The sequence below is a fragment of the Pelecanus crispus genome, chromosome 3, assembly GCF_030463565.1.
Source record: "Pelecanus crispus isolate bPelCri1 chromosome 3, bPelCri1.pri, whole genome shotgun sequence".
NCBI lineage: Eukaryota > Metazoa > Chordata > Aves > Pelecaniformes > Pelecanidae > Pelecanus > Pelecanus crispus.
In genome coordinates this window covers 38231920-38258502 of record NC_134645.1, presented here as the reverse complement: position 1 = coordinate 38258502, position 26583 = coordinate 38231920, and the positions used below count along the sequence as shown (strand labels likewise).

General features: G+C 39.9%; 1 protein-coding gene across 6 annotated transcripts in view; it reads right to left on the bottom strand.

The window, feature by feature from the left end:
* BICRAL (BICRA like chromatin remodeling complex associated protein) overlaps window positions 1-26583 on the bottom strand; it is a 47184-nt gene that overhangs the window by 10429 nt on the left and 10172 nt on the right. Inside the window, exons 1-5 of one of the 6 annotated variants that reach the window (XM_009479745.2) lie at window positions 26395-26547; window positions 10468-10516; window positions 7498-7546; window positions 7346-7414; window positions 1448-3145 (exon numbers count right to left, since the gene is read on the bottom strand). In XM_009479745.2, the coding sequence (XP_009478020.1) occupies window positions 1448-3145; window positions 7346-7414; window positions 7498-7546; window positions 10468-10511 (1860 nt within the window). In that variant the 5' untranslated portion in view covers window positions 10512-10516; window positions 26395-26547. Of the gene's footprint in view, window positions 1-1447; window positions 3146-7345; window positions 7415-7497; window positions 7547-10467; window positions 10517-11775; window positions 11801-23686; window positions 24327-24481; window positions 24506-25180; window positions 25860-26394; window positions 26548-26583 lie in introns of those variants that run through there. The other 5 variants (XM_075706617.1, XM_075706618.1, XM_075706616.1 and 2 more) reach the window with 5 other exon arrangements.

Genomic DNA, 26583 nt, shown 5'->3' with positions numbered 1-26583 from the left:
CAGTGTTTAGCAACTAAATGATACATGGTTTACAATACAGTATAATACTTAAAATGCAAGTACAAACAAACTAAAAAGATTCTAGTAAACTATAGAATCTGTTCTCTGTAGTTCCCACTTTTAGCTCTGAAATTTCAGCACAAAAACAAAATGATCTTTTACAGCAATAAGAAATATTATGCTTTTGTAACTGCTGAAACTCACTGACCCAGCACATATCCTACAAACAGAAAGATGTGGACACATGAAGAGAAAGTCAGGCAGGGCTCAAATTACTCATCTGCAAACAAAATGCTACAGCCTGTGCTAGCAGTTATGGCAAAGACTAGAAATGTGGTTCTACGATGTTTGCCCTTATTTTCTAAATACACATTATTTTCTAAGACACATCATTTCATTGCCCATTTTGGTCTTGGTTAAAAAAAATCCATTAGACCTTTGGGAAAAGAGAAAGATCCAAGATAATTAGTGCAAATGCATTCTGAGACAGTTATTCTATAATCAGTATTTTATAATGGCCAAGGAAAAAAAAAACAAAAGCAAAAAAAAGGGCAGAAGTAGAATAATAGCTTGTTGCTAATTGTGTGACAAGTCACTGAGTTAAATACTGGCAGAGTTTGGAAGTTCACTTATGAAACAGACAAGCTTGAGTTGAATGAACACTGCAGCTGCACCAACTGGACAAAAAAAGACTAGTTCTCACCTTAAAAGTAAATTCAGAAAATGTTTTTAATTATTACTAAGTAGACCTCTTCTTAGAGAAAATACTTTTTTAAATGTTATGCTTTTACAAACTGTTTTAAAAGGTATTTTCTCTTAAGGATTCTAAGAAACACCTCTTGCCTTGTCTTTGCTTCAAATTTGAAAGCGTCTAACTGCTCTAGACACACAAAACTACAGTGGGCAAAATGCCAAAAAGGTTGTTTTAACAGATTGGCTTTGTATGGTAAATAACAAAGAGAAACCCAAGAAACCTTTTCGTCTCTAATTTGAATATGTCAAACCTTGAAAACACATGCATAGTTTTTAGTGAGGTCAAAAGACCTGTAAGTGCTGAGAATGTACCCGAGCCTTTACATCTAGCCCTATGATTAAGATTTTTCAGGAGAGCTTACAGTTTTATAATCTTACAATGTCCATTCCTTTAAATGGGAGCAGAAATAGATCAGTGTTAAGTAGTTCTGAAAATATTACTATAAATTACCAACAAAATCTTCTGAATTAATGGAAGTGACAGACTCATTCACTCGGTGACAGACTTAAGAAAATACCGAGTGAAATGGTATCCCAGCTACAGTAATTTTCAGCAGTTCCACAGCATTTGTAACAATACAAACTAGCAAAATTAATGTTCTCTCTATTAACACCAACTTTAATACTTTGCTAACTGGATTTTAGCATAGCTTAGAAGCATTTCTTTGGCTACATTCTCAAGCAGCTTTCATACCTGACCAAAGGCGAACTGTTGTGTTACTCCAACTGATGTGTGACTAAAGGTGCTGACAGATTTGGAAGAGGATGCTGGAAGACGATGCGATGCACTGACAGGAACTTGAGTTCTGTTCTGCGTGAGCTGATCTCCAGTAAAGTTTCCTCCTGATGCGACAGACTGAACTGATGGTCCCAAGCTAGGATGTACTGAACCAGAAGAACTCGCAACAGCAAATCGATTAGAAGCTGACATATTCGAGACTGTAGACTGCCCAGGTGACATCGTAGTAAAACTCGATCTGCCTTGAGAAACACTAGCTTGACTGGGTGACAAATGCAACACCGTTGGTGATGCCTGCTGCAGTGGCACCTGTCCACCCACAATTTGTGAAGTTCCATGATTTACTATAACTTGGTTTCCAGGAGCTGTGAATGTCTGGCCGGAAACAAGCTGAACAGCTGTGTTCTGATTATTCAACATCTGTCCTGAATACGACTGGTTGGCTCTAAGCATGTTTGTGGAGTTCCTGTTGAGCATTACATGCTCAGCAGACACTTGGCTAGGAACCAGCTGGGAAGGCTGAGTCTGAAGAAGTTGTCCATTTATGGCCTGGACATGATGAACTGAATTAGAATTAACAGACAAACTTGTAGGTATGAGAAACTGGTTTTGAGGTGCATGAGGCTGTCCCATAGGAGAATGGATAACAATACTACCTCCAGCATTGCTAACTGTCTGAGGTGTAACTGATTTTCTTGTATTTTGTTGATTAACAATATTAACAGACATATGAGGACCAACTACTGAACTCTGAGGTGAGTTTGCAGAAGCAAACGGAATCCCTTGCTGTACGTGATGTTGCTGTATTCCCAAGTTATTCACATTGTAAGCAGTCTGCTGACCCATCTGGACAGGCTTTGGTTGGATATTAATGGGAACTTTGTTCGAATTTGGTGCCAAACCCCTTTGAATGATGATATTATGGACAGGCAATGATGTCTGAAAATTTGTGCTGTTAAATGGAACAGTTACAGGTTGTGCTACTGGACTTGAATTTGAGTTACCAAACAGTGAGTTACCGTTTGGAGTTTGTCTATGAACCAAGAGGCCACTACTCATGTTTGCAGGTGTTTGCTGACCATTGCCTTTCAGTATTATCTGAGATCCATCGAGGTTATTAATGGTCATCATGGAAGGTTGATTACTAAATGAACCAATTAGCTGTATCTGCCCAGAACCACTAATCTGGCTGCTATTAGACAAATGCTGGCTGGGAACACTAATTCCGACATGTTGCATAAAGCCATGTTGCACACCAACTGTATTGCTTGCAAAAGATGCTCCAACAGGTTGCTGTACCACTTGAGTAACTCCTATAGGTTGCAACGTCTGACCTGAGTAATTAGAAACATTAGAAGCCTGAGTAAAGGATGCTGATGAAGAAGGATGAAGCTGAGCTTGTGCAAACTGTTGGCTAGAACCTACACTGGCATCCAAATATGCCTCTTCTGCCAAAGTCTGTTCAGTAATATTGGCCTCCTGCAAGGACTTCTGAAGAATATCAAAAGGCTGATCCTCAGTAAGATCAGGTAAAGGAGAAGATACAAGTTCATCTTCAAGAAACTGAAGGCTACTGGACAGCTGCAGTCCATCACTAGGCCCCTCTCCAAGCTGACCGCTCACACCTTTTACAGATGACTTAGGATCAGTGTTCTGAAATGTAAAACAAGAAATACATCATTTTCAGAAATTCCAAGCTCTACCTTGTTTCCCCATTGAGCTTTTCTTCATGCAAGCAAACTTTCTTTACAAAATTACATTCTTTGCATAGTATGTCGATAAGGTGACATTCATCCCATACAGCAGGCCAGCATAAACATGTGCGTCACATCCCACTCATGCCCTCATAACAGACTGCTGGAGACACTAATCTCCTTTCAATTCTCAAATCTCCCAATTCCACAGCACTCAGCTCTGCAGCTGCACTGTTTCAAGAGGATGTGACATGCTCTTGAAGTACCATTTTCCCTTCCTCAAGCTGAGCACTGTATGGACAAAAGGATAAAAGAAAGGAGGGGTGAAAAGACCTCCACTGTAACTCAATTTGGGGCAAAGTTTCAGTAGCAACAGTAGTAGCAGGGAAAAGGCAGGATAAAGCTGTGCTTTCACTGACTTCTATCAAATGAGATCCATCTCCAAGGTCCTACCAATATTTCTATAGTCACACAGTGCAAACTAGTGACCATTTCATAAAGTTAAGGAATTACACTTATTCTTTGTTTAGAAAAAGTTTAGAAACAAAGCAGTAAGAAAAAAAAAAATGCTACAGACTATGGTTTATGCTAGTAAAAAAATTACAGAGAACCACAAATATTGAAACTACAGCAAATATAAAGTGATACCTTGAATGAAAAAAAAACTTCAAATCTACATCCATAAATACTGTGACAAGGAAAATCAGAACCTTCACTCTGGCCTACCGTCAATAAAATTTTCCTAAAACAAAACTATGTCCAGAAACTCTAGACAACACAAGTATCAGGTTTCTACAGGTGGAATGACGAATTCAAATGCATAATAATACTTGCAATAGTTTTAAGGTAGACAGGGTACACCTTTCTAAATTGCCAAATCGTATCCCAACTACTCAAAGACAACATCCAGTTTCTTTTTAGGTGAGGATAAAGGCAAAATGTGGGTGTGAAATTATCAATCAGCTTCATACTCTGAGCCTTCACTCTTTGAAGGTCACAGACGCTTGTTTTCACCTCATATAAACAGCGTGGAGATGCTGCAAGCCATAATTATCACATGCAATAACGTCCCCACCCTAACTTCAGTTCCCCAAGCACATTTATTCAGAATTTTACCCTAAACTGTTTCTGAATCAGCCTGTGCAGTTTATGAAACTTTGGCCATGTTTTAAAATATTAAGAGATTGTTTTGAAAATATTTTACTGAATTTTAAGAACACAATTATAAAATTACAATAAACTTTTTTACATTTAATGTTAACAGAAGGAACTAAAGTAGTACTTAAATGTTTTGATGTCTGCATCTCATGAACACCTAAAATTACAAATCAGGTTCACAACTGTACCTAGCTACCATCAGGCAGATGGAGTCACTAACTAGGGCATTATTAGGACTCATAACTGTCAGGTTCTTGAGGAGAATTCCCTGTTGCATCTGTAACTTGTCTCCGGTGACAATGACCAATCCAAAATCTTTCATGACTGCATAACCTAGAGGGCTCCAGTTAATGCTATTCCAGTTAGTACTAACAATACAACTATTACTACTACTACTAATAGCAACAGTAACAATAAATAATATCACGTGCCATCAAGATTAATAGCTTAAAACTCTCCCACTGGAATGAAGAAACCAAAGTTTCATTCCCTGCTCCCAGGACTGTTTAACATCCAAAAACAATTTTATGTGCATAAACTGGAACCAGGGACCTTCCAAGTTAACATCTGAATCACTGCTACCCAGATTCAGAACAGCCACACAGAACACCATACTAATTTCAACACAAAATTAATGCCTCTGCAACTTCATGACTGCTTACCAGCAAGAGCCTTATTCTCCTGGCTGCATGAATATTCTGCTCTCTTAAGCTGTTCTACTATACTGTAATAGGAAGGTGGAAGCAGTCACTGAGTACAACCCAGGTAACAGGACAATGGCTACGGAACCCTCCATGAGGGTTATAACAGAGACTGACGACCAGCCAAGGAAACCAGTGAGGAATCAGCAGAGGTCATGTGCAATCCTCCAACTCAGGGTGGGGGGCGGTGGGCGCTGCTTTCTCGTCCTTCAGTCAGAGGAACTTAATCTTGTTTGTGTTAGGTGTTGGCTGAGCATGCTTACCAGCTAAGGCATTGAACCCTTGACACTGAATTTGTAAACTCTGCCACTGAAAGGCACGAGACACACATCAAGACAGTCAATCCTACTTCATGGTAGCAATTCTGAATACATACAAAGACAGAACTTTCAGTATCTGCAAAAATTTTAATGACAAAAAACTCAGAAGCCTTTAACTTTTCAGGTATCTTACATCATAAGCAAGGACTGTGAAACCATCTATATCTATATTTTAAGATACCCCTTGTTCCTTCACAATGCACTGTAAGAATCCACCTTCACAATCAAGTCATTCTTCATTTAGGTCAGCACAGGGCTCTCACGTGAAGGAGGGAGGGAAGAGAAGATGGCATTGGTATTCATTATGAAGATACAAAAGGACGAGAACAGAACACGTGAGCAACAAGTGCTGGAGAATGAAAATACAGTAAGCTATCCTAGGAACACACAGTAGAAATCCCTGCTCCTCTGATCACCTGCCTTCAAGATTACCTACCCCCCCAACCTCATATACCAGAAAGGTCTTTTGGCTTTCAACAAATATTTTTGTTTCTTCCAACTGTTACTCCCTACACAACAATCGTGCCTTGCCCAAAATCTCCCACTCCCTCACAAAATTACTCCAAAAACTCACTTCCTGAAAATACACCAGAAATACACCCCTGACTCCTGCCCACCTACACATGCTTGTCAGAAGAATCTCTACAAAGAACAACTCGGAAGCCTAGGCTATGACAAATGCATGTCCTATGTCACCCTTTTTCCCCTATAACCCTGTTTTTCTTAGGATGCATCCTCAAAACCCACCTCTGCCATGTTGCATACAGAAAGCTGCTGTCCAATAATGGCTAGCCTGGTATCAAGTTGAAACCACTATTCCCAGTTAGCTGAAAACTGGGCACAGCCTACTACTATTGGTACCCCACTCCCCCACCATTATCTCAACCAGCTGATCGGAGAAAGAACTGTCACTCAACCTATGTTTCTTCTACCATATTTAATAATGATATTGAAAGGGGAAGGACAGGGCAAACACTTCATATCACACTACTGTGGCTACAGAAAAGTCACCAGTTCTCTATGCATAGATAAACAGTTTTCAGGATTTATTTATGCCAATTATTTAAGGTCCCTACACACCTACAAGCATATCCACATATCTGTTAGGAACATGGGACAGAGTCAAGAAAACAGTACAACAGAAAGAGGAATTACCAAGGAAACCCTACTCTAAATATTCAAATAGCTGAATTGTGGGATGAAGAATGCAGTTTTCTTTTTTTAAAAACACACCAATGAAGTCAAAGAAACGTGGGTCAGAAGGGATCTCAGAAGTCCTCTAGTCCAACCTTCTACTCAAAGCAGGACTATTGCCAGCACTAGAGCAGTTCAGCCTTGGCTTTATCTCCAAGGATGGGGATTCCACAACCTCATTGGGTAAAACTTGGTCCAGGGCTGCAATACACTCCTGGCGAAGAAAGAATACTGAAGACTACTTGCAACACTTAATGAATTAAAGTGACTTCCCTAACATTGAAGTTACAGGAAGGAAACATCCCAAGCTAGCTATTCAGTCTAAAGAACAAAAAACCCTCATTCATTAATTTAAAAAAATTGCTAGCTCAGATTCTACTCAGAAATAAGAAACGAAACCATCCTAACATACACAGGAAATGTATGAATGACTAACTTTTAAGATCTACATTTGAGCACTACTACATCTACAATCACTAAAATTACAAGTCCAGTTTACTGGAGAGAGTTACAACGGATAATATTTTCACTGCTCAGCAAGCTGGTTTAGGTATTTCTGAAACATGGTCCAACAGTGCAGTATCTTTCAATTAATTCCCCACTGAATACCCAATGAAATACTTCAAATTTTAACAGCACGAAACGGTGCTCCATTAGCATTCAGAATTTTCATATGAAAAAGGTCAAAACCCATGTCTACTTCATTCAGTTTTATAAAAGCCAAGTAAAGCCACAACAAGAGCATGCAACCTCAATACAAATATAATTTATCTCCTGACCACTTACATTGGAGTTGGCGAAAATTGAATTTGAGTTGGCTACAGAATATTCTGCATTAGTCAAGTCTTCATTGCTCTGGTAAAAGACAAAAAATCACGTTTAGAAATAATACACTCAATGAAGCTTATGTACGTCTACTACACAGGAATGTTACTTACAGATTTACTAGTAGGTCCATGTAGAAAATAATTCAGAGCCTGTGGGTCCCTTAAGGGGGGGGAAAAAAAAAAACACGTTACCACTTTTAGGAAGCCCTTTCTGCTAACGAGGTTAATTTAACTAAGCCAGATACTGTATTCACATAAATCAGGTTTACAGTAAAAACACATTTCTTTCACTGACTCCAATACAAAGCTGGAAGTTTATACCATCTGAGGATCTGTTTCTCTATCAGCACAATTTTCAGATGTTCATCATATCTGCTGTCATTGTACCAAGGCATTTCGTGCAATAAACTATGTTAATCACAAAATTATAGTTGCATTCTACTTTACTTCCCTTTATGAGGGTATTACTCACACTCTTAAAACACACAGTACTTTATGACAGCACACAGTACAAAACCTAAGGAAAATACTACCACCAAATAACATGAGAACTACAACAGGTACCATCTCTTCTACAGAAACGAACTATGATGTCTGTTTAACTAGTGTCTAAGTCAATAGGGTATTTACTAACCTGAATCTTTAACGCTTTCTGCCACCCTTAACATAAGGTAACAAAAATACCCTATTGTCAAACCTGAATCTTTAACGTGTTTTCTGCCACCCTTAACATAAGTTAACAAAAACTTATGCTTGACAGAGTAACAGTCCCCTCATTTGGAGAAAAAAGCAGCACATTTCCAAGTGAAATCAACCACAGAAGTAACTGATTAAATATTATGAAATACAATTTCAGTATATTTTATTAACTTAGCACTATCACTGAATAAAATTCAGATTAAAAATGTGGTTTGATAGAATGAGTGTTGGAAATTCAAACAAATCAAAAATACATTAATGTAACTGCACATACAGACCAAGTAAAAAACATTAAAAGGTTGTTGTTACATGGGATTATTTTAATACAACAATTATACAGCATTTCCCAACATGTCCATTAGCATGAAGAGTAAAATGACATGGAGTTTTTTGATTTTAAAACATCTTTATTAACAACTATTAATAAAACATTTTTGAGAAGCAGGAGATTCTCATGTAAAAAAAATATTAATTCAAAACATCTCTCCTTCTCTCTTGATCATCCTAGAAAACAAAGAGGGAACAAGTTAAAGATCTTTCAGGTTTACAGCTGGTCTTCTAAAAGCACAAATACACCTCTATTCCTCTTTTTTTAATTTAAAAAACCAAACTGCATTCCTGTGTTTACAAAAGACTTGTTAAACAGACAGTACTTGGCAGGGGCTTTATGGTACAGTTATGCTTGCAACATAGAAGTGGTTACATATATTTTCAAACAAAATGCCATTTTCATAGTAGATTACACTAAATTTCAAGAATTAAGGAGAACAGAACTCATGATCTCATATAGGGTTCTATCATGCTTACGAGTTTTATTGATAAATCACCAGGCCGTTTAATACTAATTACACTCACTGGCTTTAAATCATGAAAAATGCAATTAAAAATGAAGAACACTTCATCACCTCAAATATTGTCTTTAGTAAGGAAGGAATTTTAGAAGACACTTACCAAAATCAAAGATCAGATGGAAAAAAAATGCTGTTTTCCATTCTTCTAGATGCTTAAGACAGTAATTGCTGCCAGCAGCAAGAAGAACACTGTAATTTTTCACACAAACACTCATCTGTATAGAGAGCACTTAATTTTCTGGACCACTTGTGAACTTGTACCAGGATCCTCGTGATTCATGCTCATGACAAAGCACTTAATTGCCCCATGCAGTCAATTATCATCTTTATGTTTCAAGCAGGATGTGTTTTCATACGGCTACAATCAGCCACCTTGCACAGTATATTTCACAGAACATAACCGTGAGCCATTACTGGCAATGCTTTTGCTATAGCATCCACAGAGTAACCCCCAAATTACAGCAGCCACTGTGGTGATACTTTGTTTTTTCTGAAATTAAAGATCTCACTGGTTTCACTGGAAGCTTTGAGTGAGTGAGAAAGGTAAAAGGCCTATTTATTTACTACATTTAAGACAGTAAAAAATTCTTGTATGAAGTGGAGACAATCTTTTATTAGCTGCTATGAGACTGATATCATACTAATTTCTGGCAGAGTTTGAACAAAGCTTCATATATGAAATGTTCAATTTCCTTCTTATGTTTTGAATGCATTATAGCACATTATCTGTTCTTGAACGTTAGCCAAAGGAAGGTAATTTGTCACATATACAATCCACAAAAATCTTGCTCAGGCTTCAGCTATCCTAATTATTGTTTAAGATCCCCATATGGAATTATAAACCTCCAAATAAATCTGTTATGGAAATAATGAAGGGGGGGGGGGGGGGGAAGAAAAGGACCATTTAACCATTTAAAATCCCCAATTTTATTAAAATCAAGTATCTTTGTGCAAAATGCTGATAAATTCTTGTTTGTTGTGAATACTTAACAGTACTGGGTAGCAATTCTTTTTTTCTAATATTTTTATGCATATGCATGTTATTAGTAGAAATTAAGTATTTACAATTAATAATAATTTTGCTTTTCCCTTTAAAACAGAAGCATAGTGTTAATAAAGTACCTAGTTCCACTACTCAAAAAAATGAGATCTTTATTTTTTTAATCCAAAAAAATAGTTCTTTGCAATGAAGTCTGTAACAACATCCCTAGTAACATGCTTCAACACTGACCTGATAAACTAAGAGGAGAATAACACTAGCTAAGAAGAGAATCCGAAATCCATGCACACTCATTCCTTAGCCTCTCTTGAGGAGAATGCCAGCAAGTGGACTGTCAGCTACCATACACCGGGACTGAAGGCTTTATGATACACGCATTTCCACATGGAGGAAGTGAAGCATAGCTACTCAATTCCATTTGCAAGTCACCTAGCCTTGAGACTATACTGAAATAGAACCGCCTTCTAGAAGATGATTTTGCAAAATTGTTTTTCCCAACTTTTCTGAACGAATTGCTTAAGGAAAACTTACCCAATAAGATCAAGGAGACAGGATTCATCGTCGTCATCATCCATGACAACTAGAACAAAAAGGGAGAGGATGGATATTTGATACATAACAGACCAAAGATTGCTTTCAACAATAAAACCGATTTAGAATATCTCAATATTTTTTATTAAACAATTTATGAAGTTGACAGATGTCTACTGTTGGCAAAGTTCTTAAACAAAACTGCACCTTCTACAGAGGTCCACTGATTTATCTCAAACTCAAATTCAGTCACATGTACCATTTAGGGGTTTTTTTAGAAATTTAAATTGGAGAAAGACAAATGATTAACCAAGCTGATTACACAGAACTATGACTTAAAAAGGTAGTAAAAAAATCAACATTGAACGCAATCTCAAGAGTCTAATTAAAATGCTTCTATAGGAATTTACTCGCAACTAATCCCAGTGAGGGAATAACCGAACACTACAGAACCTACAAAGACTGTTACAAATTATCACCTATAATACTGACCAGCCAAAAAAACTAAACAAATTTAGGTCCGTATCATGATAGTGTTGTTACAGGCTAGAACTGAAACTATAGCTGAGACATGACAAAGCATTAAAAAGAATGCTATTTTCTAGCAGACCTTCCTTAGTTATTGCTAGTGACAACACGGCCACTTCCAGTTTCTCCTCAACAATACTCAGAAGTGTACTTAAGTGAACTTGTGATTAACAGTAGAGAGTTCTGACAATCCTTTTAACAATGGGTGGGGGAATTTATTTGCATTAGCCAAACTGAATGCAAGCATCCGTTCACTGGGTGCAGAGCATTTTTAGCCTCACAATATCATGACCACAAACTCTCTTACGCACTGCCTAGTTGGTCAGGTGCTGCCTGTTCCAAACACGTTCCATCACTGTTTCCTCTGCTCGCTGTTCCTTCGAAGCCTGTTTGCATATCCTGGTTCTCCTGTCCACCGTAACTCTCAGAATGTCACCTGAGACTGTACCTTCTCCCTTTTCCCTGTCAGTAACTCTCAGGACCACTTCACCCTCCCTTCTTCTCTCTGTAAAGATCCCATCTCATCCACCAGTTCAATTATCAACTGATGCTAGCATTTCCTAAACTTCTTGGTACCCTGGCTTCCATTTAGTTACCCAATCTCATCTTCACAGTATCTTCTAATCACATCAAACTGATACTGTGCATTCCGTGCTTGTTTTTTTTCCTCGACTTCCTTTAAAAAGTCCGCTGTCATACTTATGACTCAAATTTATTAATACAGTTTTGGCTTTAATTCATTTTGCTCTCTCTCTTACTTCTTGACAAATAGAAACTTACTCTCCCTGACCAGATCCACGTGAATCATTCTTCAGGCTCTCCCTCATACAGATCTCCGTAATGATTAAGACAATGAAGGGACTGGAGCGTCTGTTATGCAAGGGGCTAAGAGCACCAGGACTGTTCCGCCTGCGGAACAAAAGGCTATGGGGGAATCTTATCTGTGTGTATAAAGACCTGGTGGGAAGGTGTAAAGACGACTGAGCCAAACTCTTCTCAGTGGTATCCAGTGAATGAACAAGAGGCAAGGGGCACAAATCGAAACAAACCAACCAACCTATTTAAGCAGCCATTTTTTTTTTTTTTTTTTTTTTTTTTAAACTCTGAGGGTACATAGTCAAATACTGGCACAGGTCTTCCAGCAAGGTTATGGAGTCTCTATCCTTGGAGATACCCAGAACCCAGCTGGACCACAGCCCTGAGCAGCCCGCTCTGGCTGAGCCTGCTGTGAGCAGGATGTTGGATGAGGTGATCTCCAGCCATCCCTTCCCACGTCAGTCCTGTGATTCTGTAACCTCTTTCCTGAAATTCGTCTATACTCCACTGATTCTGAAACCAGGGTATACTTTAGACTAGCAGAGGATACCCTGTCCTCTATTCTGCATAGCCTCATTCAGATTTTTTCTTCAATCTCCTGCGCTTTAGCTTACAGTGAGGGTGAAGCAGAACCAGAGCATACATCACTATAAGGATCCCTCAGTATCACCTCTCTGGGAGAGCAGGAAAGCAAAGCACAGCTACAGAGAACTACCTCAAATGTCAACAAAATCAGCATTCATGAGGTGATGCTAAGAAAAATAATTTCTCCCATGATTCAGCATTACATCTGCTCACTGCTGCATACAGCCACCAGCATGAGCACTGATCTTGCAATTTAATGCTAAGCAAATCACATGACATTTTATGTCACAAAATTTAAATGTGCATCAGTAGGAACAAATTAATAAGCAATTAGCATTGTGCTTCAACTGCACTGTTAGTACTACTTGCAGAAAGCTGTTACTTCCTCTAACAGCATATCTATCTCTCAAAAGCAAGGTTTCAAAGACTCCTAGCTAACCAAAAGTAAAAAATCAGCTCTACCCAAAGTCAACAGGATCTTTGTTTTCACACTGCATGCCTACTTCTGAAAATCCCATCCCATCCCATATGACAATACTGACATCATTAAACAAAATAAAATGTCTTTGCTTTACAAAAACCAAATACTCACTGTGACTATACTACAGAAAGGGTTCAACATTATGGAAAGTGACCACACAGAACTTTGATCGATCAGGACTCCCGTGGGTATTAAAACTAACACAAATTAGACAAATTTGGTAAGTTCACTGAAATCTTGAAAACCTGCATATAACTATCAGAAGGAAAATAAATTGCATGAAAACACCAATGACAGAAAATCTTAATAGTAATACATATTCTTTTCAGCCCTTTAGCTGAACACGCAGCTGGCTTTATTAGAAAAAACAAATTGTTGTTTTTCCTCATTTCACAAGGAGCATAAAAGAAAAATCTACCCAACATACTGTAAACTCCTACCAGTTTACAACAGACAATAAAACCCAAAGAAAACAGCTACATTTTTGATAAACACCAAGAATCACAACCAGTCCCCTCAGAAGGGCATCTTCCCAACAAGCTTTAACAACATTCTTGTCATCACTAGCAGAATTCTATACATACATGGAAAAGAAATATTATGTCACTTTTTTTTTTTTTAATTCTGGTTTACCAGAAAGCTAGACTGTATCAAACCGTTACCAAGTTTTCATACAGCTGATGAATGTAGACCCTCACAGAGCCATGAACACACCTATCATACACAGCTCTTGCTACATTAAGAAGTTGTTCTGATCAGCATTCACAGCCTAAGGGGCTACATGCTCCTGCACCTTGAAAACTGCAAATAAAGCACAGACAGATCACTACCATCTCAACATCTCCACACATGATGGCTAGGTAACTTTACACTAACATGATGCTGCATGGCAGTGCTTTTGTGAAATACCACAGGACCAACACGCAATTCAAACAGCACATGTAGGGGTATGTGGTCTGTGAAAGAACAATCAAGATCACAACCAAGCCACAATCCTACCTATTCAGACTAATTTCTGTTCCTATTTCACTACACGTACCCAAGATCTACAGAACCACAAAACTGCAGGTTTAAATCTTTTTAACTGATGCAGATTTTCAATGAGGATTAGCGTCCTGTTAACTTCAGGACAGCAACAGAGGAGGTGCACAATCAGACCGAGTCCTTGCACACCCAAAAACAACTACTCATTCAGTCTATTTAGAAAAGAGGGCAACTTTAGCAACACATGACCTTGACACAGATGATCAAATAAAAGTGTATTAATAAATACAAGCCTGTCCTTGTGAAATTTTCCTAACACATTTTCCACAGCACAAACGGTAGAAAACTTTGCTGCTTTTCTTGCCCACTATCTTTTCAGTTTTTCTATACACAAGTTATACAAATTCTGTCCTCGTCAGTGTTTGTTAAGGTATAGTAGGCCAAACTAATGATTGATGTATGAAATGGGTGTAAGCCGTATTACACCAAGACAGTTTGAAAATAAAATGTGAGACAATGAATGGAATTAGAGGATTAGAGTTATGTAGCCTAAACCAGTGGTCTCCAAAGTGGGATGTGTGCACCCCAGTGGGTGCACAAGACAATCCACAGGGGTGCAGAAAGAAAATATTAGAACTTCAGTAGTACATGCATATAATTTGTAAATAAATATACGTATATTGGGGGTGGATGCTCTAAAAACTTTTACAGATGGGGTGTGTGATCAAAAACATCTGGAGACCACTGGCCTAGACTCTTGAAGATTGAGTCACTTCTGTATTTGGATCAGTTCACAGGGGCTTTAGCCCATGGGCAAAGGGTGTGGGTGGAGGCTCCAGGTGAGGCTTGTCCGGGCCATCCGGGCCCATGAGTGCAGCCAGTGCTTGAGAAGGGCAACGCTAGAAACAGCTGGGGAAAAATACACATTAGGAAGATTCACACAACCTGCTGGAGAGCTGTTACAATGTAGCCTAACAAATATCTAATTATCATCAATACTGTTCTACAATGTCTTTTTTCAAAAAAAAAAAAAAAAAAACCACCAAAAAAACCCACAAAAAGATCAAAGTTTATCATAAGTAGGCCAAACTCAGCCCTGTTGGTTCATCCAACCAATTTACGAAGGGCAATCCTTACTAATTAGTCACAATCCAGCAGAGAGATTCCCTGTAACTTATCATTAGCAAAGCCTCTACTGTTTTATTTCATACCCCTGCTATGGCACTGGTGAACCCAGTATATACTTGAGCCTGGGTCACATGTACTTGTGGCAGCAGCACTGCCTATCTCTTTTGGGAAATAATCAGAGTGCCCTTTATCGCACACTCTCAAACAGAATATGAGAAAAGGTGAAAGTAATAAAACTGACAAGGAAATCCCAGCTATGCAGGCCAACCCTCTGGGGAACTGCTATAACTCAGCCTTAAAGCCCCTGCCTTCCTTTCAGCACTCTCACCTACTACAGAGCACAGACCAACAACAGAGGAAGAAAGCAGTCTTGCACCCTTTCATCCGCTTTCCCTGAGTCAGCTCAAGGCTTTGAGCAGTCGCCTGGAACAGAAAATTGATCTAACAAGATACATTGATCTGTTTCAACTTAGATTAGCTTCTTGATTTGGTTCTGGCTTGCCACGGGGCTACAAGGGTGCTAGTGCCAGCACACGAGAGGGAATAGGAATGAGGGAGCGGGGTAGTTAAGTACGGGGGAAGGCAGCAGTGCTTCAGCCAGCTTAAAGCAATTGTCGGACCGCAGCCACACATGTCCAGTTAATACAGCCACCGCTCTCACACTAGCTGCAGTGCAGGCAGCAGGTCAATGGAAGCAATTATTCCCCTCTACTCAGCACTTGTGAGCTCCCATCTGAAATAGTGTCCAGTTTGCCACACATACACACATCCCCCCCTTAAAAGAAATACAGAAAATCTTGAAAGAGTCCAGCAAGCGTGCTAATAAAATCCTGCAGGCACATGGCACTAAGAAAGTCTGAGGGAACTACGTTTGTTCAGCCCGGACAACAGAACGCTAACCGAGGCGCTATCTGCAGTCTGCCACTAGCTAAAAGCCGTGCTAAGACAAGCAGAGCCAGCCTCTTCTCATCAGCATGCAGCAAGACACGAGGCAACACCCAGAAGATGCAACACAGAAAATCCCAACCAGATGTAAGGAAAAAAGTTCACAAACAAGAATGCTTAAGCAACAGGGTGGAATCACCCTCTTTGGAAATTTTCAAAACTCAAATAGCCCTGACCAACCTGTCCTAATTTTGAAGCTAGCTCTGCATACAGCATGGGGCAGGGCCACATAACCTCCAGCAGTCCTTACCAGCCTAATTTTTAATGAGCATGCTACACAATCGACAGTATCATGCAATACATGCAGGGTCTACAACCTGCAGAGTCATTAAAACTGGATTTGTGCAGAAACAGTCCAGCTATTCATACATGCTGCATACACTGTACATGATTTTTATAACTTAAAAAATGGGAGTATTCAAAACTGTGGTAATACTGGATTTTATATTCAAATTGTATTCAAGCTTGTCACAGAAAAATTATTTTCCTTTCTCAAAGTCATTTATAGTTTCATAGAATTGTTTAGGTTGGAAAAGATCTTTAAGATCATCCAGTCCAACCATTAACCTAACACTACCAAGTCCAGCACTAAACCAATTAAGGGTAGAGTAATAATTAATTTCACGTTTCCTGGCTTGGTGGCTGGATTATTTTTTAATGAACGTAAAAACTAGGAATCATTAAGGTTGAAAAGGACCTCAAACATCATCAGTCCAACCACCAACCCATCACCACCATGCCCACTAAATCATGTCCCAAAGCACCACGTCTACATGTTTCTTGAACGCCTCCAGGGATGATGACTCCACCACCTCTCTGGGCAGCCTGTTCCAATGCTTAACCACTCTTTCCATGAAGAAGTTTTTCCTCATACTGCAGAGGGGTTGGGCTAGATGATCTCTAAAGGTCCTTTCCAACCCAAAGCATTCTACGATTCTATGATTCTAATATCCAATCTAAACCTCACCTGATGCAACTTGAGCATATTTCCTCTCATCCTATCACTACTTACTTGGGAGAAGAGACCAACACCCACCTCACTACAACCTCCTTTCAGGTAGTTGTAGAGAGTGATAAGGTCTCCCCTCAGCCTCCTCTTCTCCAGGCTAAACAACCCCTCAGACAGAGCCTTTTTTTGACCTTGCTGAGAGCTGCTGAGCTCGCGGTGGCCAACCCGCTCACCGCCAGGCCCCTAACCCACCTGAGGGCCAGGCAGCCCAGCCTGCCGTGCCCCCAGCCCGGCCCCATCTGCCCAGCGCTGCCCACTGAGGAGCGTGGCCATTGGCAGCCATGCCCCCGCACGCGCCATGCCATTGCCTGGACACATCCACCCCGTTTCAGATAACATAACTGCAGATACAAAGCAGTAAAATACTATTTTCACATTTTGTAAAAAGCCTAAGATAGTGGCTAGTTCAGCAAAGCAGCACTTAGAGCAGTAATTCCTTAAAGTGTGATACAATCAACATCAAAACTTGGTAAGCCACAAGTAAATAAATTTATCTGCAAAACTGCTGTAAAAATCTACAGTCTTGTAACTTCCACACAACTACATGGGATCAGTTCCTTACTGGCAGCATGCTGGCCCATGACTTCTGAGAGTGAATGCTGACCTTTAGAAATCAAAGCTTTGAAGCAAGGAAATGACTGCTGTAGTTACAACTTTATAGTGGGAAATAATTAAACTTGCATACCGTAACATACGCAGTACCTGAAGCAACTACTGTTTCAGTTACAAGACATGCCCACTAATCCTTACAAGTTCAGTAAGACTTTGTACACGTCCAGTCAGCAGGAACTCTGATGACACCTCCGTCATGTTTTATAATGGATCTGAGTCATTAAACCTTCTTTACCGTTCTGGTGCTCTACACCACCATTCTCCGGAATTTTAACCTACAATCCCAACATTCATAGTAACTTCATTATGGAATACTAAAGAAATAAACTGCCACTGTAACAACAATCACCAGAACAATGAAAATAGAAGAAATCAAGGTTACTGCAGTAGTCACCGTAGAGAATGGTACTGTAGTGAACCAAGCCTACTAGACCAAATTCATGGACATTTTTATCCCTCATATCCTTTTTGAATACAGATGTAAGATAACTCTATTAACCCAATAAAAGCATCCATCCCTTGTTAAATTACATCAAAGGATCACAGCAGCGTTAAGTGATTCCACACTGACTGCAGAGGCAAAACGCCAAGAGTTGAAGTCCTTAGTCTTCCCCTCACACAAACTTCCATCACAACTTCCATTAACTTCTGCAGCGCTAGCATTTTGCTCAGTGTGCTTCTGAACTGTGGGAGGGGAGGACGCCATTTTACCACGTGTTAGGTAACACGTATCATTTAAGCAGTATGCGCTTCAAGGTGCTGTAACTACTGCCTTACACGCACTGTCAGTTATCTCTCAGGTTCCAAACAGACAGCCTTGGATTCATTGAGGGAAACTTACCTACACAGGAACAAAGCCTCATTTGCATTCTCTGCAACACAGGAGTGTAAGATAAGAGTATAAACTCAAACCCTTATTACCATATATTTTATTCTTACATTTCAAGTCCATGCTACTTTTGAACAATCCAGTATCTTGCAAACTGGACAATTTCAGATTCTTGTAACTAACCAAGCATGTGTTTTATGACAAACTTAAGAGCTGCTCACCACATCAAGCCTTTCATTGTCAAGAAACTCTTTTACACAGATAGAATGCAAAAAAACAATTACTAAGAGGCATTTCCACTCCCCCCCCACTACTGTAAAAAATTACGTGCAGCAGAATAATGACACAGTATTCAATGGAAAAGAGGTAAATATTGAAAAACTTGATTGCAAATTAAAATCTTGCTCTCAATTTTACTCAGGGAAAAATACAGAAGGCATAATTATGAAAAAGTTGTAACTTCAGGACAACAGGAATAAGGAAGCAAAATTAATTCTAAAAATGTACTTCGTAAAACACAAGGATTTAACTACTCACTTGTAAACCATGCTGTGCTTATATTCTACAGCATGTAATTATTTCTTATAAATATTTTCTCTTCCAGAGTAATCAACAAAAAGCAACTACTATACTGTTGCAAAATCTACCAAGACTCATGCTCTAAAAAAGAGCCAACAAAGTAAGAAATTTGGGATTCTAACCTAGTTACACAGTGCAACATGCAAGTGTGAATTTTCTATATACATGAAAACATGTTTGCATTCCAAGATTCTAAATCCCAGTAGTACTTTTAAGATGAACTTACAATGTTTGAAATTAGCTGTGGAACTGAATTTAATCATCAATATTTCGAAGACATCTGTATACAACAGAGTATGAAAAGAAATTTGTAGTTTTAAATATTCTGAAGAATGATGCAAAACCTCCCTACAAAAAAAAACCTACTCCAAAAAATGGGAACTATTCAGAAGTCTGATAAATAGCAAGAAGGAAAGAAACACAAAAGTGCTACCTCTCGTGAATTGGTAAGTGCAACATTATGCATCTTCATGGTTTCTAAGACCTGGCAGGAGAGGAACACACCTAAGAGGGCAGGCAGGGTCTCTACACAATTGTGAAGTACCAGCTCCACATACAGAAGGACAAATAAAAACCACACACTAAAGCATGGACAACTACAATAGGTTGTTTATCCAAGCAATTTTATTTCCCTTTAGTATACCATAAAAAAGATTCTTGATTTGAGTTTGGCAAATGTGTTAACTTATCAAGCTTCCAAGAACTACCGTGATATTTTAGTATATTAAGAAAAAAATGGAAATATGCAGTTCAATTGTTAAAACAGCATGTATGACAGTAAAGGTCAATCCAGCTACAGTCAAGCACATCAAGTAGATGTGTGAACCCCTGGTGCAGCTGTCTAAAATCTGGTTTCCCTCAGACACACACGTTCAGCATTGAATTTCTAATTTATTCAATACAATTTTTTCCTATTGCATCCAGAGCTGCTTTTGGCAACACCAATCTCTTGACAGGACTTTCATCTGGAAACAGATTTTTTTTAAACCACATAGAGAAAATCCAGAGTAACTTGCAGCCTGGAGGTCAGGATTCTTACCTACCCCACGGGATTCACCAGGTTGAACACTCGGCTCAGCCCATTTTCCCAGCAGTGACTATCCTCATCACCATGCTACAACCTGTTTTGGGCTCTGTCTTCTAAGCTGCTCCAGCACATACACAATTCTTCAGGAATCTCAATAGTCATTAAACGTTTTGAAAGGTCCTGGTTTCATCCCAAAAGAGGAAAAGGAAGAGGCGTAATCTCAGCGGTTCCTTAGGAAAGAAATGTTCACCTGCCCAAAGGAAGTTAGATGCTCTTAAGTATTTCTAGAAACTATGGTATGCAATAATGCAGGCTATTAGCATACATTATTTGGGCAACACAATACTTCAAGAAACGACGAGTCTGTTCTTCAGATGTTTTCACCTTGTTTCTACTAGAGAATACCTGTGTATCATACTTTTCATTCTATGCATATAATTTTCAAAGATTCTGAAAAAACCACTTATGCAGTCCCAGAATGTAACTTCCTTATGAACTGATCATTTCTCAATTAATTTATAAACAAATGCTCAATTAATACCTTTTCATTGCCACTCTAGTCCATACTAGGTTTTGGGGTTTTTTTAAAAAAAGAAAGGTTACCTTGCCACAGGCATGGTTCTCACAAGCTAGTATCAGCTAACAACTGTCAATAATTAAAGCTGAATGGAGATTTATACTCCTTTCAGTTACGATGTTTGGGAAATTAACTGAAATTTGCATACGATGAACTGACAGATGTGTAACTAGTTCAGCAGTGCAGTCCATACCAAAGCCCCCAAAACCACACTGAAAATCCTCCACACTGCCAATCTCGTCCTTGTTGAAGCCAATGCCTTGCAAAAGCCAATGGAGATTTTCCCACCTATTTCAGTCATGCCAAGATCTTTTCTGCAGCTGACACATCTCAGTAAATTCAAGCTTCAACACCAGATCTTGAAATTCCACACTCAGATCAAGCTCACGGTAAAACTATTGCAAGTTCCACCTGAGACAAGGCATAAGATCAGCCCTTACAAAAACGATCAGTCTCTTGCAATGAAGTTAAAACTTTCTGCCTGGACTCCCCTCTCTTCACTTCAGCACCCTCTCCTAACACCTTCAATGAAAGAAAGGCTACTGTATTAAGTTTTGACAGTGATTTGCCCACTTTCTTTTCCTTTTGGTAAGCATTCCCTTACTCAAAGTAACACCGGAAGTAGCTCTAGAACATTTTAAAACTAGTGCAAGAAAATAAACTAAAGCAATAAAAAAAAACCTGATAGTCTGTTTGTGCTATTTTACCACGTTAGCATTTATTTTGTCTCAAACATCAAGGATTCTCAAATACAGCAAAAATAATACAGACACAGTAATTGTTTTTTCACCAATGAAAAGCAGGGGCAAACAAACATTTGAAAATAAAGATACACTTATTCATTTAACTATGCGATGATCTTGAAAAAACATCAGTTCAGGTCGGTGTTTATGCATTTATGTTGGTGCAACAAGGGCTTTACCGATACTGCTTACTCCAACTTTCAAACTAAACCAGCTGGAGGTCACAATGAATGTTCAAACAGTTTATTAATCTTGCTGCTTTTCCTCTACTGTAAGAAAGCAAAACACGCTTGTTTTTGTAGACAATCCCCATGTCTATGCTGGGTATATCACTATAAAAAAACCTTTCAAGCACAGATGCAGCTTATTCCAGCAGAACTACTAAAAGAAATTATGCCAACTCTCTGAACAGAATGAACTACATTATCAAAGAGGCTCTTACGAGTCTCTTAGACTATACCTATTACTTAGCCAGGGATGACACACTTTCACGCTCTCACTGCTACATCTACACTAAAAAGCACCAGCCATTACACTTATCACAAGCCTAATGTAGCATGAAAAGGCATGATCATTGACCATTATAAAGCCATATTATAAAACATAACTGCAGTTATGCAGATACAACTTTTCTGGAACCAATGTGGAAGTATACCAGCAAAACCCTGAAAATACAGCCAGAGTACAATGAATGCCCAAGCAGCATACCAATGCATCCATGCCTGCAAAGCTCTTCAGCTCTAGACTATGGACTCACCTGTTGCAAAACTTTATGGATACAGAAAGGGTCCTTGGAGGAAACTGGAAATGCAGCTTATACTAGCAGGCCTTTAGTTTTTTTCTCTCAGTACAATTAAACTAAATTTAAAAAAACCAAACTAAAAAAACTGGGAAAGGACACATGGGGGAGGCAGGAAAACTGCACATCTATAAGGTGATGTAAATACTTAGGTATGGTAGAACCATCTCTGTCAAGGGCACAACCATGTAGCACTGACCTCTCCTAAGGCCACAGATACACTGAGAGTATTACCAACTCAAGAATACAGGTATAACACACAAGGCAAGTGCTCGAAGTATGAACAAAATAAGAACACACTTAAAATACACGAGTATCATACTAGTGAATAAGCCAAGGTACACCAATGAAAGCACAACTGTGCTAGCGTATCAACACAGTGAACTTTTGCACTCCTCCGTCAACATAAATAGGCTATGTGAAATACAAAGTACCACTTGCCAAAACAAGAAAAAACTTTTAAGGTCAGACACAGCCGAAGAAATACATCTAAAAAGAACAGATCTAGTATATTTAAATACTATCTGCCAAAGATCTCAAGATGAGAATACATTTTGCTTTAATGCAACCAGGTCAGAGTGGAGAGCATATGTAGTTATTTGGCAAGTATTATGCCCTGAGAGAATATAAACTGGTCATTTTTATCCTATTTCTGTGATTTCTTCATTATTTTCATGAATTAGTGAAAAAAATCCACACACTATCTGCCAGACATCAGTACATAATTGAGAAATTTTATTGTATAAGAATACACTACCACTAAAAACAACTCAGCATCTTGATCCTGACTACTGTTAACAAAAATACAAAATAATCACTTAAAGAAAGTGAATGTCATGTAACAATACGATTTCCGAAATATGTAAATTAGTACAAATACTGTACTGAACACATTTTTAAATCATTAAAGTTTTAGCAGGTGTACTGTTTAAAAAGCTAAAATGTTGACAATGCTGTCCCTGTGAAAGTCTTTGGAAAGAGTTTATATCAGAACAATTTTTTTAGTATATTCCAAGCAATAAAAATGTGAATTTCACAAGAAATGTTGCTTAAAACCCTTCAACACCAACAGGTAAAGAATTTAAACAGCCTTAAAATTAATCCCAAATTTTAAAGAAATCTCCCACTTCTTTCAGGAACAAGCAAGAGGCATGGCTAAGCCCTCCTCTGATCTGTCCAAAAGCATAGAAGGAAGAACTAAACAAGTATTCCGCACTCCTTAGTGGGCGCAGCATGAGTTGGTCTGGCAGCATACTTGCTGTTCCCAAATACGGATGATGATGATGATGTGGGTATTAAGCCTTGCGAGCATTGATCAGATTACACAGAAATGGAAAAAAAAAAAAAGGTTTGATCAAAAAATGGTCCATTTTCAACACTCTCCCTAAAAACCAGCACCAAAACAAAACTTCAAAAGCACATTAAAGTGGAGCTGCCAAATTTGAATGATTTGGAAAAAGCACTGCTTCCTGTGAGACATAAAGGAATGATAAAAACTTGGAAAGATGCTAGTCCCCCCCTCAAAGAAAATTACCAAGAGAGTTAACAGCAACAAAATGAGTTATCTACCCACTCACCAAAAAGTTACTTGCCCTTGTATTTTTGCAAGCACTTTTAAAGATATTGAAGGATCTCAATGAAGATTACTTTGCCCTATGTGCTACACTGCAGCATTTTTTAAAGGTGGAGTTCTTTTTTAATGACACATTGTATCTTTTGGTCACCATTCAACAGGAGAGGCTGTTCTTCCAAATCTTTCTTCTTCCTGCACTCTGAATGCACCTCATGTCAAGAAACACGTATTTCAGAGATACGGAAACAAGCTCTGACGTGATGTTTACAGGCTTTAAGCTGGGAGCACGGGCCCCTCTGAACCAAGCCGGTTTAGTACCCGACGGGACAGTGACTCAGCCCACTGAAGAGATGGGGGAAGCCTGGGGAGGCAGCGATTCCGAGCGACAACTCTGACGGGGCCCTTCCCGAAAAGACCCTGACCGAAACAATCCGCCCTTTCCGCTCCCCTGCACACACACAGCCAAGAATCCTTCACCTCTGCCCCCACGGCACCCACAGAAGAAACCCCTTACAGCAATTTCTTAAAGAAAGAGCGGGGGAGGGGGGGGGGGAAGCAAGCAGCTTCTGCGATTTCGGGGAGAGGATTTCAAGGCCCGAGAGAGTAATGCTTCCGAGAGAGAAAGAGAAATGGCCCGAGCGCGGCGCGACGGCAACGCCCCACACGGCGCGGCGACAGCAGAAAGGACCTTAAAATGGCGCCCGTGGGGGAGGAGAGTCAGCGTGAAACTGCGCAACAAACGCTGGCAGGAAGCCAGGCAGCGCCATTTTCCCCCCTCTTCTCCCACTCCCACTCGCACCGAGAGCTGCACCGCAAACGCTCGCCGCCGAGCCCCGGGCACGGCCGCAGCCACCTCCGGGGGACCTCTGCCCTCTCCTTCAAATCCCGCTTCGTTCCGTAGTGCCGAGCCCCGGGGAGGAGCGGAGCGGGGAGCGGAGAACCGGGGGAAAAGCAAAGGCCTCCACATCGCTTTCCTTCCCCCACCGATTATTTAGTAACGGCTCTAAGTAAATACAAACGGGCCCTCTATACGTCGTTTAATTTTGCCCCGTTTTTAACACTACTACCCCTGCTTTCTGCCATCATCTCTACGTGAATTTTGCAATTAATAGCGAAAACAAACTACAACTTAAGTACTGAAGCCCCCCCCCCCCCCCCGCCCCGTAACGCAATGCATGTGAACTGTGAGGATTTCAGAAAATGCCCTCCACAACCAACTACTGTTTTAAGCCACAAGTAAAAACTATTTCTGAAACGTTGTTTCTTTGACGGAAAATAATCCCAGCAGCACAAAGAAATCAGATTCACATCCACTCTACGGCAAAGCCAAACGGGTTACTCCAGAAAGAGACGGTTTATTGTTATGTTTTAAAGAGGCGTTACAGTTAAAATACTCTCTCTCCAAAAGAGGGGGGGGGGGGAACCCCAAACAAAAAAAAACCCACAGCGGCAAACTTGGTCCCGAAAAGGAGAAAAAAGCGCATTAGCCCAAACCTACCGCCCGAGCATTTCGCGCACCCACAAAAAGCAGCACCGTTTCCATTCCTTGGTTAAAAGCAGGAGGCACGGAACAGTTCAGAGGAAATTGCAAATAAAGAACCAAACAAATCAAATCAAATCTAGTAGCAACACCGAAAACGAGGAAACGAGTGAAAAATAAATCCCCAGAAGGCACAAATCTGAGACACAAGCTCAAAGAAATGACAAGATTAGGGTGGCAGCGAGTGGACGGGGGAAAGGAAAAAATCAAGCCAGGAGTGAAAAAGGAAAAAAGAAAAGAAAAATCCTTCCCAGCTCTACAGCCAGGAGAGAGACGAAGTGTCTCCATTTTCCCGGCGAGGAGGAAGAAAGAGTGTTTCACAGACCACAGAGCTTTAGAGAAAAGCAAAGAAACGAGGGGGGAAAAAAAAGAGGGAGGAGATTTGAAAAGATTATTTTTCTTTCTCCCTCACACACTCTCTCTATCCCCCTCTCTCCCTCTCACTCTCTCTCTCACACTCACACATACACACACACACACACTCTCTCCCTCCTCTCCTCTTTCCATCCCTCTCTTGATGGCCATCAAGGGGGCGGAAAATAAAAAAAAAAAAAAAAAAAAGACAACAACAACAACTAATTTTAAACCGGCTCAATCAATGAGTCATTAAAAGAGATTTTTCTTCCCTCCTCTCCTGAATTTGCATGGCATCAGCAAGAAAAAAAAAACCCACCCCAAACCTCTCCCCTCTCTGCAGCTATCAGCCTGGACCTGAAACCTTATCTCTCCCTTCTACCTCCCCCCTCGCCTTTATTTTAAGAAACAACTTTTTTTTTTTTTTTAAGTGCCCTCAGCAGCCACCACCAACAGCCTCGCGGAAAAAAAAAAAAATATAGTTCATTTCCATGTGAATCCACATCTGCCCAAACAACAGCCACCCACAAAATATCCCTCTTCTTCCTCCTCGTCTCCCCTCTCGCTCGCTCTCTCTCTAGATATATATTTATATACATAGCCCCAGAGCCAATAGCTCTCTGGGCTGAAACCTAATATCCTGGTTTTGGCAACTCCTGGTTGTTAATTTGCTCCTCTTTCTTTTCTGTCTGTCTGGAGATAGATTTCCCCCCTCTCTCTTTTCCCTCCCCGAAGGAAGGGAGGAAGGAGGTTGTGTGTTTTTTTTTTTCCTTGAAATTTTTATCACAAAATTATAATACACTCAAAGGGAAACTCACCGTCATGAAAAAGCAGTGCCTTGTCAACGGGGTTTCTTCGCCATCACATCAGGGGCTGGCAGTGTAAGAGAGAGAGAGGGAGAGCGAGAGAGCGAGGGAGGGAGGGGGGAGAGAGCGAGCGAGGGAGCGAGCGAGGGAGAGAGGCGAGCGCGGCGCGGCGCGGCACGGCACCGCACGGCACAGCACAGC